Raw genomic sequence first — 16,768 nt, forward strand, 5'->3', positions numbered from 1 at the left:
GCTAGCTGATAAGGAATTTTTTCCTTAGGAAAACTTAACAACTCAGTTTTTTACAGGTATATTCACATAGTAATAGTATGTGATTAAAATAATTAGCAATTGCAACTGTATATTTTGTAAATTTTCACACTTACAGAATTAATATGTTAAGATTGTGACTGAACAGGTTCTTCATTTTCCTCTTCTGGTTCCCATGCATTACACCTTGTTTTTCACAAGGACAGCTTTTTATTTCAGTCAGTGAAGCTAACAATGCACAGCAAAGGACTTTGTTAGAATTCATTGTATTTTAAAATGATGCATGGCATGCTGACAGTTGTAGTTCATTCTTTGGCACACATCCCTGACACTTCTATTCCTGTAAGGGGTACTATTTTCTGGTTTTAGGAGGAAGATTATTGGAAACATTCTAAATGAGAAAGGTAGAAGAGGGAAAGAAGATGGTCAGTCTTCAATATATATTGAAGAATATCCTTTGTGGAACTGTTTGATTTTTTTAATGTTTTAAATAACGATTGTGCTGGTACTGGTCTTGGCTAGGTACTTACCTTTTGTAACTCAAAAGAAATGGATGAAATAAGCACAAAATCACAGATACAATCAAGAAAATGCCACAGGGCCAAAGTCCTCAAATACAAAGCTGAGCAGTTCAGATGTGACAGACCACTTATTTCTGTTACTGCAGAAACTTTATTGCCTTTAAGAGCCTTAACCTCTGTTTCCTTTTTCTGCAGCTGTCAGCTGTGCTCACAGCTTGTCTGTATGAGAGGGTTACACAGGTGTCTGAGATCCCAAACTGCAGCTCCTTCAGTGATAACACTTTTTTCTCATTGGTGTGTATTACTTCAGCAGCAGATTACCTAGAGAAAAGCATGTTAGGGACATCTGTACACCTACAACCAGAACAAATCAACTCTTGTGAAGAGTGGCTAGAAATCTGTCCGTGTATGCAAGCCCTTAAGTTCATAACTAAAACAAAAAATAAAAACCCAAAGGATCAGTAATAATGGCACAAAACACAAAATAACAACAAAAAGTCAAACCAAGTCTTTATAAAATACCTAAACTTGCAAGCAGACAGTGTAATTGGGAGAGTTGTCACTGTCTGCTGTCACAGTCTATCAGGACTTGAATGATAATACATTTAGGATTTTGATATAAATCATTCTCAGTGAGAAAGATAACCTCTGGTTTAACTGTATTCAGTGTGTTTATTCTAAAATGTGGTGAAAAAATGGCTGATGCTTGACTGATGGTGGTTTCTTGATTCAGTTGAATAATTCCTGGTAGTAGTGGGTAGCCACTGGCCATATCCTCACATATTGTATTCTCAATACCCAGTGATTTATAGTGACTGGAAAAATACACTGATTTGGATTCTGCTTCATTGCTAAAGCAGAATTATACTATATTTTGGTACCACTTTAACTTTTGATTTAGTTGAAATCTTTAGGGATTTTCCCAAAATAATTCTCTAAATCTTATCCTTCATTAGTATCCTGCATTTAGCCTGTGTTTCAGGACATATAAAATCCTGACTGTATGTGCATTTTTGCCTAAGTTACTGACCACTTCTCAGTGACCTAACTAGCCTAACTGATAGACACTACAGCCCCCACAGTGCTGCAGTATTTTGGCTAATTAAAATGTGCTTTTTATTACAGTGTTTGCAGCAAATCTCTGAGGTCTATATCATATGCTTTTGGAAGAGCAGAATCTTTTTAAACTTGCATAACAGTTTTTAGGACAACCTGTTGAGGATCTTTCAACAAAGGCATTTCCCATGGCTTGCTTAATCTGAAGAATAAGCTGATGTTTCCCAGTGCAAAGAAGATGTCTTAGTGCTGAGCAGATCTTTGACCAGGCCCTCAGTTATCCTGCCAAGCCCAGCAGGGTCACTGGGATGCATAAGCAGCTTAAGAAAGGGAAGGATTAGCCCCGTTAACCTCAACAGAAGGGTTTTTAAACTCCCATGCTACAAGTGCTGGGGCAGGCAGGCATTTTACTCCACTGCAGCCCACAGACTGCCCCATCACTGATGCCAGTCCTTGCAGTGCCTGCAAATGCTTCTGCAGTTTCTGTAACAGAGGGAAAAATTCAGTTTGTTTTCTTAGACATGAGTGCCCTCTCTGGGCTTCAGAAGCAATTTCTAAGTAGCCAGTGCTACTCCCACATACTCCCTGGGCTCCATTCCATTGCCAGCGTCTCTGCAGAGTGCTGCACCACAGCTCATGTCCCAGACCGAGCCACCCTTCTCTCTTCCAGGCTGGCTTTAGCCCAGGCTGGCTCACAGGCCAGTGGGGATGGTGCAGGGGGAAGCAGAGAGGGAGCTAAAGGGGTGCAGGCAGGCAGCTTTCTGCAGCTGTACCTGGGCCCAGCAGGCAGGGACAATGGTAAACAGGGGAAGGAGTGCCAGCCCTCAAGAGCTCCTGTTTTCTCCCACAGCATTCTCCTGGAGAAATGAGCTGCTCGTGGCTTGGACTTGTTCACTGTTCACTTGGTAAAAAAACAGCTGGACAACCAGACCCAGCAAGTGGTGGTAAATGGAGCTACATCCAGCTGGCAGCTGGTCACACTGGTGTTCCCAGGGCTCAGCACTGGGGCCACACCTTGAATCCTGTGTCCAGTTCTGTATCACTCACTACAGGACATGGATGTGCTGGAGCATCAGGGAGGGGCAGTGGAGCTGATGTAGGGAGTGCATGTCCCATGGAGACCAGCTGAGGGAGCTGGGGTTGTTCAGCCTGGGAAAAAGGAGGCTTAGGGGAAGACCTTATTGCTCTCTAAAACTACCTGGAAGGAGGTTGCAGCCAGGTGCAGGTCACGTCTCCCAAGTAACAAGTGGCAGGAAGTGGGCTCAAGTTGTGTCAGGGGAGATTTAGACTGGATATTAAAAAAATTCTTTCTTGAAGGGGTGGTCAGGCTGCCCAGGGAACAGTGGAGTCACCATGCCTGAAAGCACTCATTAACCATGTGGATGTGCCACTTGGGGACATGGTTTAGTGGTAGACCTGGCAGTGTTGGTTAACTTATGGACCAAATGAACTTAGAGATCTTTTCCAACATACATGTTTCTGTGGTTCTTTTGTTATCTCAGGTATCTGACATGATTTTTCTCCATAAATTCAAGCCTGATGTTTTTAATTTCCTAATCATCTGGGTTGTGACAGACCTGCAAGAAAGCTGAGCCTAAAATCGATATGCAGCTTGCTGGCTTCTAAGTGCTTATGTAATTTTCTGTGAGATACCCACAATGTTCAGCTCATATCTAATTGGTGCTGTTCCTGGGTGGAATACTATATCCTTTTACAAGTAATTAAATCATTTTAAGCAGCCTATTTGAGTATTTCTGTATTTTCTCTGATAAAGGAAGTTGTTTGATGCAGTATATTTTTATGGCAATCAAACCTCATGTTTAATTTGGCCCTTTTATACTTCAAGAGTTTCTATTTGGCTCATGTGGTATTGGATTGTGTGGTGTTTGATGCTCCTTTGTTTCTTTGTATCCAGTACACAAAAAACTGAAATGCTGGTCACTGGATACACCTGAAAATGTAAGGTGACAGCAGCAGTGGCAGGTTGCACTGTTCCCTTCCTAAAGCCATTTCTATCTGTGCAAAACGGTGCAGCCCTTTTTGGCAGTAGTACTACTGGCATTGTCATTCCAGGGATGTTAACATCACCAACAAGTTCAAGGTGATGGAGAATGCAAGCTGGGAAGAAGCAGTGGTGAAAAGGATCAGTCCAGTGGCTGTGGTGGCATTGTTTCATGTTCTGTGGGTCTTTTTGGACACTACTGCAATTTCTAGAACTGGAGCCAGAATAAAATGTTCATCAATAGTGCTGTCACATGTGATAAATGACAAAACATCAGAACATGGTCATAAACAGGGCTTGTGAGTCTCATCAGCATAACATTAAAAACCAACTCTTAAGTAGATTACAGCTGCTTTATCTTCTGGATTAAAGCCCATGCACCCACACAGGCACATGTAGGCTACAGCAAGTGCCAGAGCTTTGGTACCTTTTGTCACAGCAGTGCCACTGATGACATGGTCACCCTGTTTAGTAACAGAAGAGCTTCCTTGGGCTCTCTTCTATCTGTGCAATCACTGGAGACACTTCTGTACACATCCTTCTAAATTAGTTGGCAAAATGTTATTTTAAATGTTTCTTCCAATCTGTCATTTCCCTGTGCATCTAACAAAATATGGCCCTAACTGAAGGAAGGATTTTATTATTGTTAAAATCACCAAAGCTCTGTCTACCATGAAAAAAATTATCCTTTCATGGAGGGTTGCATATTGCACCCACTGCTTTTTTGTTACTTCCCATAGCAGGTAGGAAATATCACAAAATGGATATACTTTTATTCTGCTTTTTCTTGTCATACATATGTATACACACATTTACAAGAAGCTTGTTAGGATATCTGCCATGGTTCTCTGGCTGCCAGTATCTTAAAGCATTGATAAACTATGGAAATAGTACATGATTTTTCAGGGTCTCAAATTGCTTTTAAAATTTGGTTTACCTGAATCCTTCTTCTGTTGAAAACTCTCTTTGGGGTTGGTTCAGTTGTGTCCAGAGATACTGAGGCAAGTATCATAAAAATATTTCAATGGATTAAGAGAAGTCAGAACCATGACAGTATCGGGGTGATGAACTTATTTTTGTGAGAGAATGAGAGTCTGCTGTAATCCTGCTCACAGACTCCTTTTGCCAGCTGCTTTTTGTGCTTTATCTTCTGAGCTGACATTTCACAGGAGACAGATGTATTATATATATACACACACATCCACGTGAGAGGGAAACAAAATCAAGTCAGGGAAATACAAACCCCTTAGAAGAGATTAGAGATTGGAAGGACTCAAAGCAGGTACTGATACCATCTTTGGGGAAAGTGATTAGGTTTGAGAGGGATGAGGGAGATAGTGCCCCTGTCTCAGAGATCTTTCTGTGGCACAGCAGCCTTATTTTAATGTCTCACCATGCCACATTAGCACGTTTCAAAACCCATCTCAAACAGCTAAGCAGGTGAGAAGGGACTTTGTGTTCCTGTGCACTGGGAGGCAGGCATAGCCAGCATCTCCCTGTGGTTTGGTCCTCAGTTGTCCTAGCTCCTCAGTGTAACTTCCAAAATGTCCTTGGCTTTGTATTGTGGCATCACAGGTCATCTGCAGCAGTAGACAGCTTGAAATGCAGGCAGGTGGTTGTCTACAATTTCCAGCTCAGTGTTTCATTAGTCTCCCTGGTATCTGCAATGGAGAAAGTCTCAAAACATCAGAAAGAAGAAAGACCTGAGAGATGGGAGGGAGGCTTTGCTTTCTCCAGCATGTTTCTGAAACTACTGAGCAACAAAAACACTTCTGCTGTACATGGAAGACTGTCAAGTAGCATTTCTGGACAGCCAAACTTTTACATAACACAGGCAGCGGCAGATTTTGCTGGAGTACAATGACACTTACAGAAGCTTGTTTCTGTAAGATTTCTATCTGATGTAAAATTCATAACTTTAATGAAAATGTCAGCTCAACTTTTTCATCAGTGGTCACAACAGAAAGGCAAATGTCAGGAAATGGGAGGAAAATCGGAAACAAAACAGAGAGTATCACTGTGGTACAGTACAGATCCGTGGTGTTTGTACAATTTGTGTATAGTACACAGGTCTGATCCTCACAGCCCCAAAAAGGGGTAGCAGAACTGGGGGAGGTCTGGGGAGGTCAGCAGGGACAGTGATGGTGCAGAGCTGGCCTCTTCAACCCTTAGGTGAGGTAATGGGATGGAAAGGAAGCATGATACAGGTCATGACAGCATGACGGAAGTGGGGATGGTTGTTACCACCTCTTCCACTATGAGGATTTTGAAATACCAAGTGGAGGTAGTGGGTGGACAACAAAAGAAAATGGTTCTACCCTGTGCACAATAGCTGTGGACCTCCTTGCAACCAAATTCTGTTTATCAGAATTTGGTTCAGTGGGATGTTGGAGAGGTTAATCATAAAGTAACCTTTTAACTCCATCCATTAACTCCACTAATTCAGCAAGGAGGAGCCATTGACCAAATATCCAATGAAGGCAGTGCAGGAAGCTGGACGTGTGCTTGTTCTGTCCCTGTACACTTCCCCATGCATCTCCTTCTGCCTCCTGCTGGTGCAGGTGGACCTCTGATCTCACCCAGCACTGCTTGTTTTGTATACTGTCACGGTTCCCAACACTTCCAGAGCAAAGTGTAGGACCTCTCTTTCCACGTTGTAACCGTCGGAACTGTCTCCATGAAAAATGAAAAAAAAAAAGAGTAAATAAAACCAAGGGGGTAGACTAAATACTGAGGTTATGTAATTTACAAAGTGCTCTAATACCACATGAATGATGCCTGTGATGAATGCCAGAGAACTGTCAGGTTAGATGAGACTGATATCAGGTGCCTCGGAAGTGGCCTGTTTGCTGCAAGGAGCTATTAGAGAGGCAGCTGTGAGGAAGTTTAGTACAAACCAGAGCCCAAAGCAGTCTTACATCAAAGTGTTGTATTACAGACAGGTTGTCACTGTAGTTTTAATTGGCAGAAATCTGCTGTGACTTATTCTCCAGGCAAGCACATTAACTTGCAGTTGAACAGATTTCTTTGTCCATGATTGGGTTTAACACATGATGAAAACAGTTTATTAAATTGTGATTTACCAAATTGCTGTATCTGATATTTTGTAACTGATTGGAACATGTGCCCATACAACAGCAAGGATAGGAGGAAGAGGAAACAGGAACAGCTCTGTGACATACAGCTGTGGTTTTGTGGAAGGAGGGGAGGAGTAGTTTCAGAGAGGCACTTCTGAGGTTGTCAAGGTTACAGGTTTTTCTGTAGGTGAGTGGCTTGGGCATTCTATGCTGAGAACTGGCATCAGCTGATTCCATCTGAGATAAAAAAAATTTGCATTTTAATTAGATTGTTGCCTTTGTCAACACTGAAGCATAGCATATAAGCAGTTGGAAACTTTCCACAGGACCAGTGAAATTATTTTAAAAAATACAATAGCAGCATTTACCCCAATAATATTTTGAAACTTTATTAGTTTTTAAGTGTTTCCAAGATGAGGATCTCTTTATAATCACTCAATGAATTAACCACCCAGATCTGCCTTCTTAGTTCTTTAGATCCCAGTAAAAATGTGTGACAGTGTTCACAGGGGTTTTTGGATGAGGGAAGAGACGAGGATCTGACTCCATGTTTCAGAAGGCTTGATTTATTATTTGATGATATATATTACATTAAAACTATACTAAAAGAATAGAAGAAAAGGTTTCATCAGAAGGCTAGCTAAGCTAAGAATAGAAAGGAATGATAACAAAGTCTCGGACTCTCTGTCTGAGCCAGCTGGGCTGTGATTGGCCATTAATTATAAACATCCAAGATGGACCAATCACAGATCTACCTGTTTCATTCCACAGCAGCAGATAACCATTGTTTACATGTTGTTCCTGAGGCCTCTCAGCTTCTCAGCAGGAAAAATCCTAAAGAAAGGATTTTTCATAAAAAGATGTCTGCGACAAAAATGTTGCTTTTGGAAGCTAGGATTCACTGTTCCAGATGCAGGGAAGCCAAGAGCTGCGTGCCAGTCTGGCGCTCAGTGTGAGAACTGAGGATTTGCACTGAACTTGCTGCTTTGAGACGTGGCTGCAATGGCAGCAACTGTGCCTTAGCCCTGGGAAAGAAATCTGTGCTGATACCAGCATGGCATGGCTCGAGAGGAGTCTGACAGCACCACTTGTACACTTTAGGAAAACAAACAGTGTCGTGGTAGATTTCAAGCTGTGCTCAGAATTGATACAATATGTCATAATGAATTTTCTGCCAGATTTAAGAGTGATACAGCAAGATCTTCATCTGCTGTGAAGAAGTGCAGCACCACTGAGTGCCTTAGTGCTGTATAAGTGTACACAGTTAGGGATGGGGCCAGGAGGTTTATACTGCAGAGCAAACAAGCCAGCACTGCACTGAGCAAGTACCAGGTGCTGAAGTTGGGCAGAGTAGTGGTGTGGCCAAAAAGGAGCTCAGAAAGCAGGCAACCTCCTTTGTAAACCAAGGAGAACAAATTCACTGCTCCTGCAGCAGCAGCATCTAGTGAGAAAGCTCACCACTGCTGTGGGGTTAGAACAGCCCAAATTTACTTGGAAATGCTTTTCATGTGCTAAGTCAGGTAATTTTGCAAACTTAAAAAAATTTCTCAAAAATGAGAAAAAAAACCCTTTTGAAAATCTTGCTAAATGAATATTAACTGCTCAGTGTTAAGTAAAGCAGTACTTTCAGCATGTGCCGTGCCATTGGAGCAGCTCGTCCTCCCTGAATGTGAAGGATCTCCCTCTTCAAAGGGAGACTGAGGATAAGGTGCTCTTACACTTTTAAAACCAACTTTTGTGTGCCTGCCGTGCCTCCAGGCCTTCCCACTGTCTGTTCAAAAATTTTCAATTCCTCAGTTTCCCTACTGTCTTTTCAGACAGGCAAAGAATCCTTAGTGGCTTCATCATGGTTGTCCCTTTACCTGGACTTGATGATCCTTGTGGGTCTCTTCCACCTTAGAATATTCTGTGATTGTGTGACAGGCAGGGGCAGGGAAGAGCTGCTGGAGGCACGGGAGTAGCCTGAGCAGCCCTTCACAAAGGGTCCCACCAGTGCTGTCCCATGTGTACCCCATCACTGCAGGCTGGTCTCATCAGTCCAGCCATATAAGTCTATGTTCCGTGTCTGCTCCTCAGAGGAAGAGGAAAGGGACAAGCATTCCCTGCTTGGTGGGAAGGGAGCCACAGGACACCAAGAGCCAGGAAAAGCTCATACAGCTTCAAAATTGAATGAGGGTAGGGGTGAAGCTCAGAGTTATTTTCCCTAGAAGTCTGAGACTTTGGAGAAATTATAAGAGTTGTGGAAATAATTTCCCTTGTTTGGACACTGTATTGCACTGACATTTATGTGCATGATGTTGCAGTAATCCAGTCAGTTCAGCCTGTTCATTCATGACCTTTTCTGTAACATTACCCACAATGTTGTGTGTGATATTGTGGAGTAAAAGGTGAGGGCAAGGATGCCAGCGGACTGTTGTCAGCTTAAGAACGATACAAGATTTGCACTTACAGTAATGATGGGTGCAAATGCAGAACCAGAAAATGGGCAATTTTCTAAGGAAAACTTCCATGGTACTAAAACAATATTTGTTGCTGCCATTTATTTTTTTCAGGTCCTTTTTCATGTCAATGATTACTGTTCTTCTGTAGATTTACCAAAGCAATGACTTACCCCCATATAAAATAGTTTAACAGTTGAGGTCTAACTTGTTAAATCTTTACATTAAATAACTTCCGGGTGTAAAAAGGACTCATCACACATGACATTAAAATGTTGCTAATTGTGACTGGAGGCATTTATATTCTGAATCCAAGTGAATTATATTAGCTGTGTTGCACCATTTTTACTTCATTCCCCAGTTGGTTTTATAACCAAGTATAACCTATAACATTTGCTTTTCTAGAATAAAATAAATCCTGTACAGGGGATTGACATCACTGTTTTTCTTATGGTGCCTTTTAAGTAGTGTTTAGATTTCAAGTGGTCTTGTAGCTTTCATACAAATTCTCCATGGAAAGTAGATTCTGTTTTTAATATTTTAACTCTTTATATCATATAGCTTTGTAAATCATGGGACTGTTACAGTCCAGCATGAAAAACATTTAAGTAGCTTTATGTAATGTGCAGGTGAACTCATTTTAGGATGAAACTTTATTAATTGCAAGAAGAATACTGTATTTTAGAGAAACAGAATTGTACAGACCAGCATTCAAATATGTTCCATCAAGGGCAGCACGATTAACTCTGCTTTACCTTGGTTGAAACCCAGGGCACTTCCCAGTGTGCAGTGGGGACCCAGGAGCATTGCTTCCACCCCAAAAGTCCTCCTTCCAGTGTTTCCAGCTCAGTAATACTTTGCATGTACAGATGGGGGGACTGAAAACACAGAAGTGTCACAGTAACATTAGGATAGTAAAGGAGGTGATTTTAGATGAGATATGCTGTATTTTGCTGCACTTTGTGCATCCAAATGGGCAGGAAATCACCCAAAACTGTGGAGGAAGCCACATGTTGGAGATAGTTGTCAACAGTCAGTTCCAAAACTGGGATAGGCTGCCCAGGGAAGTGATGGAATCACTATCCATGGAAGTGTTCAAAAGTTATGTGCTTGTGGCACCTGGGCATGTGGTTCAGTGTGGAACACAGTGGTGCTGTGTTAACAGTTGGACTCAGTTACCTTAGAGGTCTTTTCCAGCCCTAATGATTCTACAGTCTGTGATTCTATGAAAACAAAGCATGGGCTTAAATACTAAGAGCATTAAGAAGGAGTACAGCATAGGAAAGCAAATTTCTGCAGCTCTTGCAGGTCTCATCTAGATTTAACTCTTACATGAGGAGAGACTTTCTTTATGGCCAGTTTGGCATCTAGTTCTCAGGCTGTTGTGGGCACACAAAGACATAACCCGTTTCAATGAGGTAACTGTTAAAACTGATTTGTGGACTATTTGGTTAGTGCTTTAAAATGCACAGCCCAGGAGGTGGGCTACATTTCTGTAGAAGAAGATAAAGCCATGCTCTTTGGTGCAGGTCTTGGAGTAAACCCTCAGCCATGGAAGACTGAGCCCATCTGGGATATATTTATTTGGCTGACAAACAGGCTGGCAGTCAACAAGTGTTTTGTGCATTCATAGCCTTTAAGAATTTCAGCAGTATCAGATCAGTGTATCCTGGCCCCTCTGACAAATCCTGCTCTGATGACAGTGGTGCCAAAGTGCTGTGAGGTGGCAAGGCTGTGCCTGAGCTGCTGCTGTGTGTGCTCATTAAATGGAAAGGCCACGTTCCACTGGGGGCATGACAGTGGATAGATGCATGATTGGAGGCTTTAATGCTGCTCTGCAAGTGCATGTGGATTTTCAAGGCAGAAATAGACTTCTTTTTTGACAGAAGTATAGATAATCCAGCTCTCACAGCCTTCTGCTTTTTGAAAGAACCAGATTGGTCTTCTGAATGTTGTGCTGGTGGGTTTTTCTTCTGCCTCATCCTTGGAAATGAAGTTATTTCAGTGTACTATGAAAAGAGTGTTTGGAGACTTACTGACTTACATAAAATGGAATATTTCATTTTGTACATGAAAAGTATCCTCATTCAGAAGAGGCTGAAGCTATTCCACTCTGCTGGAAATAAACTATTTTCTCATGAAAGAGAAGATAAACTAACATGATACTATGATTACTACAGAAAGTAAAATGCTTGCTTCCAGTGGGAAAAAAGTAATAAAATGTATAAGCAGCTCTCTAATAGCTTACAGTAGCACTGTTGAATTTTCAACAGCTGGCATTTCCTCTAGCTTCAGTCTGTGTTCATCTGCACCATCAGGGTGTGCCCAGGTCTCTGTCACAGCTGCATGTTGCACAGAAAGGTTTTATTGCATCTTCCTGCACAGGGAGCACGGACAGTCCGTACCAGAAACATTCAGCCACTTGGGCGGGCAGGCTCCTTGTGTTCTTTGCTGCTTTTATGCCCTGTGCACGGTGCCCATGCTTGTGTAATGAGTCCAGCGTTACTCACTTTGCTGTAGGCTTTCTGTGCCCAGGACCAGGACCGTGCCAGGCTGGATTGCAGTGTGTGTTGGTGTCACATAATGAACTCTGTCCTTCTTTCAGGCCCGAACTGCTTTGCAGAAACCCTGGTGATTCCAGCAGGCCGGGAGGTGAAAACTGACGAATGCACTATATGTCACTGTACTTACGAAGAAGGCACGTGGAGGATTGAACGGCAAGCCATGTGCACTAGACATGAATGCAAGCAAATATAGGAAATCTACAAATCTACAGACTTTTCGTGGTTTTTATAAAATATCCCACAGCAGTGAGCACCTGAGATGACCCAGGGAAATCCGAATGAGAAGATTCTGGCGAGGAGCAAGGAATAAAATACTGATATTTTGTTTTTCAAAGTAACAATACTGCAAGGCAAAGAAGTGCATATATTTAAAACATTTGGACATAAGAATACCTGTCTTAAATGTGTTATTTTCACAGTGAGTACACTTAAATACACTATAAAATATTCTATGTATTTCTATAATACCATTATAGAGCTTAAAAATAAATGTTTTATATAGACAATACAGATTGAAGTACTGTAACATTGCCTCTCCTCTTGTATACATGCGCCATGGCTAAAACTATATATTTCTGTTCCAGTTTCACTATATGAAGATTTTCATGTGTGTTTTTTGTTTTTGTTTTGGGTTTGGGGTTCTTTTGCTGTTGCTTATTTTGAGTTTATTGGGGCAGGCAAGACATAGCACATGAGAAAACTTTGACATTCTCCATTTTGGAAAAAAGAGGAGAAGAATAGGCTTTCAGAGAACATGTGTTCATTTATGAACATAAATGGGCTGTAATGTAGAGGTGAGTCAGCTCCATATTTTAGTTTTACTTGTGCTCCTGTCTTCTGATCCACTGCCAAGATGACTTGGAGCAGTGGGTAATGTGAAACTGGTCTGTCATAGCTGCTGCTAAAAATTTATTCAGATGAATTCAGTTCTTAATATTCATTTCAGACATAAAATTTATCAGCAGGACAGATATGGCTGTGACATAATATGGCATCACCAAGCTGGTGGAAGTGATGGTAAGTAACCACAGAGCATCATTGATGTGATGCATAATGGATATGGAGAAGTGCAGCTTGGGAGGGCTACAGCAGCCAAACAAGCCTTCACTGATGTGGCTCCACATTGCTAAGTTGTGGGCAGGAGAGCTGCACCATTCCCTAGCCCTGCTCCTACCACCTTTTGTGCAAAACAGTTTGTTTGGCAGAGTGTACAGAATCTGTACCCACTCTGTGTTGAAGTGAAAGGTTTAAAACTCTGTCTTTGAATCCATCAGAGGATTTCTAGCACATAATCTGACCCTGACTGCATGGGAGGTGAATTGCATCTCCCTGCTTCAACCACCAAGAGCCTTTGCTTAAATTCATTTCAGTTTTAGTTTAGTTTGTCACCAAATCCAACAATATGTCTGTTTTGGATACCTGTTAAGGCAGTGACTCAAGAAATATGGATTTACTTTTAAGCTTTTGCTGGAAGGAAGATTTGATTAATAAATGTCTGAAACCATTGCTTAAATTCCCACTTACTCTGCTAATTTCTCCTATTGTGTAACCTGGTTGCACCTTTGCATCCATACAAAATATGACTTTCTGCTGCTTCTGAACACTAAGGAACTTTGACCAGTGACTTCAGTGGATCCCAGTTATCACCTCATGTCCTTATTTTGAGCATATTTCTATCATTGTGAGTTATTTGGGAGTGAAAGAGGTATATTTTGTCTAAAACTTGTGATAAAGTAGACCAATCCATTTCATAGGAGTCAGTAGTCATATGACAGAGAGCTAGCTCCTAAGCCAGTCAGACCCATGCCTCATGGCTGTTGGGCTTCTGCTTACTGAAACCAAGTGTCAGCACAGCTCTAAGAGAGTGCCATGAGTGCCAGTGGTCTTCCATGAATGACTTCTCAAGACAAGTGGAAGTACTCATGTAGGAAGCAGCCATGAACCTTGAGCAGAGAAGGTGAACTTACAACTCAGCGTGGGATTGCCTTTCCAAGTGGGCTGCTTGGTGACTCTAAGAGACATATGTGTTTTCAGTGAATGTGAGAAACTCACAGTTTATGTCTTTCAATATATGGCCAAAATGATGATTTCAAATGTTTTTGAAATTCTCACTTCAGACTAGTAGCGCTTTGCTTCTTTACTGAAGATTCTTGTGAAGCCTTAGACCGTTTCCAAGGGGAATTTCTGTTCTTTTAGGCAGTTCTCTTTGTTGAAGTAGTGAGTACAAAGTTAAAGGCTTAGTTTCTAGTATAGCTTTTTTAAATATTTTCTATTGCACATTTTTTCAAAAATATTTTTCTGTCTTTCAGTCCTGGTACCAACATAATAATGTCATTTTTACTGTAGTTATAGGATGATCCTTTTGATTGCATGTGAAACTTCCCAGGCATGTTCATCTTGACATCCAGCACTGTGAGTGGTTGTTTAAAGAGGTTATATTTTGAGTTATATAATGGGGTTTTTTTGTTTTTTGAGAAGAAAACTTCAGGTATTTTTAGATTTTTTTCTTTTTATGGAGTGACATAGAAGTTATTCTGAGTTTTTGACCTTCTTTATGCTTAGATCGCTGGCCACATCCAGCTTTGGCCTGTAGTATTACCACATGAGGGCTCTTTGGCTGTCCCTGAGATGGGAAATGGGCTGAGTGACTCTTTCTAGGCAGATCTCACCAGTTTTGCCCAGTTACCACACAGTGTGCTGTGGTACAACCCCAGTAGGGAGCTAAGCATGGCCACTCATTCCCCACCTGCCCACCCAAGTGGAATGGTGGAAAATAAAGAAAGAGTAAAAAGCAGGAGAACTCATGGGTCAAGGTGAAAATAACTTAATAAAGAGAGAAAGGGGAGAAGAAAGAAGCTGCAAAGAAAGCATGGCAATTGGAATCACTCACCACGTCCCATGGACAGGCCAGTGGCCTGAGCAAAAGATAGCCTCAACCTCACTCTCCTTCATTTTACTGCTGAGCAGAGCACTACATGGCATGGAACATCTCTTTGGTTACTTAGTTCAGGTCACCTGCTGGTTGTGAGTCCTCCCAAGCCCTAACCCAGCCCATTCTACTCACAGGGGATGAATGAGAAGCAGAGAAGACCTTGGCACTGTGCATGTCCTGTTCAGCAATAGCCAAAACACTCGTGTGTTTCAGCATTGCTTTGGTCACAAGCCTAAACCACAGCATCCTACTGCCTATTAGGGAGGGTAACTCCATCCCAGAATGTGGTGATGCAACCAGCAACCCCACAGGGGCACAGAGGTGAATACACCAAAAGAACCCAAAAGCCAGACTCCAACCAGTGACTGCACCAAGCAGCACGTGGGCCTTTGGCAGCTGAGCTGGGGAGCTGAGATTTGCAGCCTGATATATAATGTCACTTCACACAGACAGGTTTAAAATTTTCTTGTTATCACAGTTGATAATGAAAATAGGAAAAGTCAAATATTTGAAGTTAGCCATTATGGAATGCATTTGGGAACCCTTTGTCTTTAAACTAATTTAATCTCAAGGCAATAAAATAACTCCAGAACCACTGTGCTGGCCACATGTGCTAATCTAAATGTTATGCTTTGGTTATGTAATCTACCTGTTCATGTATAACCTTAAAAAATAAGAGAAAAGTCATCTGCATCATTTCCAGTGAACTAAACTCCAGAGAATATGACTTCCCTACTGAAGCCTAGATACTCGGCTGGTTTTTGCTTCAGTGCGTACAGGATTATGCATCCTGCACATGAAGAGTTCTTCAGCTTTGCAGGTGGGTTGTGTCTATTAAAGCTGTATTTCCAGACACACTAACTACTCATGAATAATTTTGTATTTGAAGGTCTGTTGCTTGGATAATGAATATTCTTCTCAGATGTTCTCATGTAGTTGCATTGGCATGGATATGAGATTTCTGCTTCTGCTTCACTTGCTTCTGCTTATTTCCCAGTTGAAATCAAGACAATCCATTTCTGTAGGAGTGCATTGTACATGAATTTGTCTTCCAACCTGTGTAAGCAGGTGGCTGAAGAGATTACATTCTAGATGGTTTCAGGTAATTATAAAATTGCACAGTTAGTGTGCAGTAGGATTCTCTATACTACTCATTTAAGCCACAAAAATGGAAGAGCTGATACCCAAATATTATGTGAGATTTAAAAGGCAAAAGGGGAAAAAGAGAAAGTATGAAAGACAGATGAACTGGGCATTACAATAAGCATGTCCAACAAAAAAAAAAAAAGAAAAACATATTTTCAAAGAATATGATAAGAAAAGTAAATGAGAAAAGGATTTGGACACAAGTTGAAATACAAAAATTTCTAGTTGACAATGAAAAAAAAACCACACAGTAAAGGTGAATGAATACTGGAGGATGGTGCCCAGAGATGTTTTGGAGTCTCCATTTTTGAGGATGGCCAAATTCCAGCTGAGTACAGCCCTGAGCAGCCTGCTGTAACTGAACTTGCACTCAGCAAGGTATTGGATGGGATGCTCTCCAGAGGTGCAAAATTAAAAACCAAGTTCAAATGACATTGAATTAAAGTGTTTAATACATGCAAGAAAGAAAAAGATGTGATGAAAGGTTCCCTCACTTTGGAAAACAGCTGTTCTGTTTCCATATGGGCAACTGTACTGTCCTGCTTGTAAAGTATTTGATGTTACTTTTGACAGTAACTTTAATACCAAAGTTATCATAGCTCAGTGATACATAGAAGGCTTTTAAAGGCACACATTATTTAAGAATCTAATGTAATCCAATTAAATGCTCCATTTATTTCCCTTATCAGGCAATGAGTTTTCTTCACAGCCTGTGTTAACATGGGTTTTCTTTCTGCAAAAATGCAACTTCCTACTGCATTAAAAACCAAACTTAAGCCTGGAAGGCAGCACTAAATATCACAGACTATTTTCCTGACTATCCAAGAATTCAAAATTTTTGTCACTTTTTGGTTAAGGTAAGTACTACTTTAGAAAGTACATAACTTGTTCAGTTTTGACAGCCACTCCTTCCCAGATTTCTCTTTCCTTTGAAAATATATTTAGGCTCAACCACACAGAAATTGAAAATTTGTAGTCTTTTGAAATGTCACATTAAATAACTTCCATAGCAGG

General features: G+C 41.2%; 1 protein-coding gene across 1 annotated transcript in view; it reads left to right on the forward strand.

Annotated features, from left to right (window-relative positions):
* The window catches only part of VWC2 (von Willebrand factor C domain containing 2), a 54,657-nt gene extending 42,457 nt beyond the window's left edge, over positions 1-12,200 (forward strand). Inside the window, exon 4 of the mRNA XM_030971569.1 lies at positions 11,718-12,200. Within this exon, the coding sequence (XP_030827429.1) occupies positions 11,718-11,869 (152 nt within the window). The 3' untranslated portion in view covers positions 11,870-12,200. The remainder of the gene's footprint in view (positions 1-11,717) is intronic.
* Positions 12,201-16,768: the final 4,568 nt, after the last annotated feature.

Source organism: Camarhynchus parvulus, chromosome 2 (assembly GCF_901933205.1).
Source record: "Camarhynchus parvulus chromosome 2, STF_HiC, whole genome shotgun sequence".
NCBI classification, from domain to species: domain Eukaryota; kingdom Metazoa; phylum Chordata; class Aves; order Passeriformes; family Thraupidae; genus Camarhynchus; species Camarhynchus parvulus.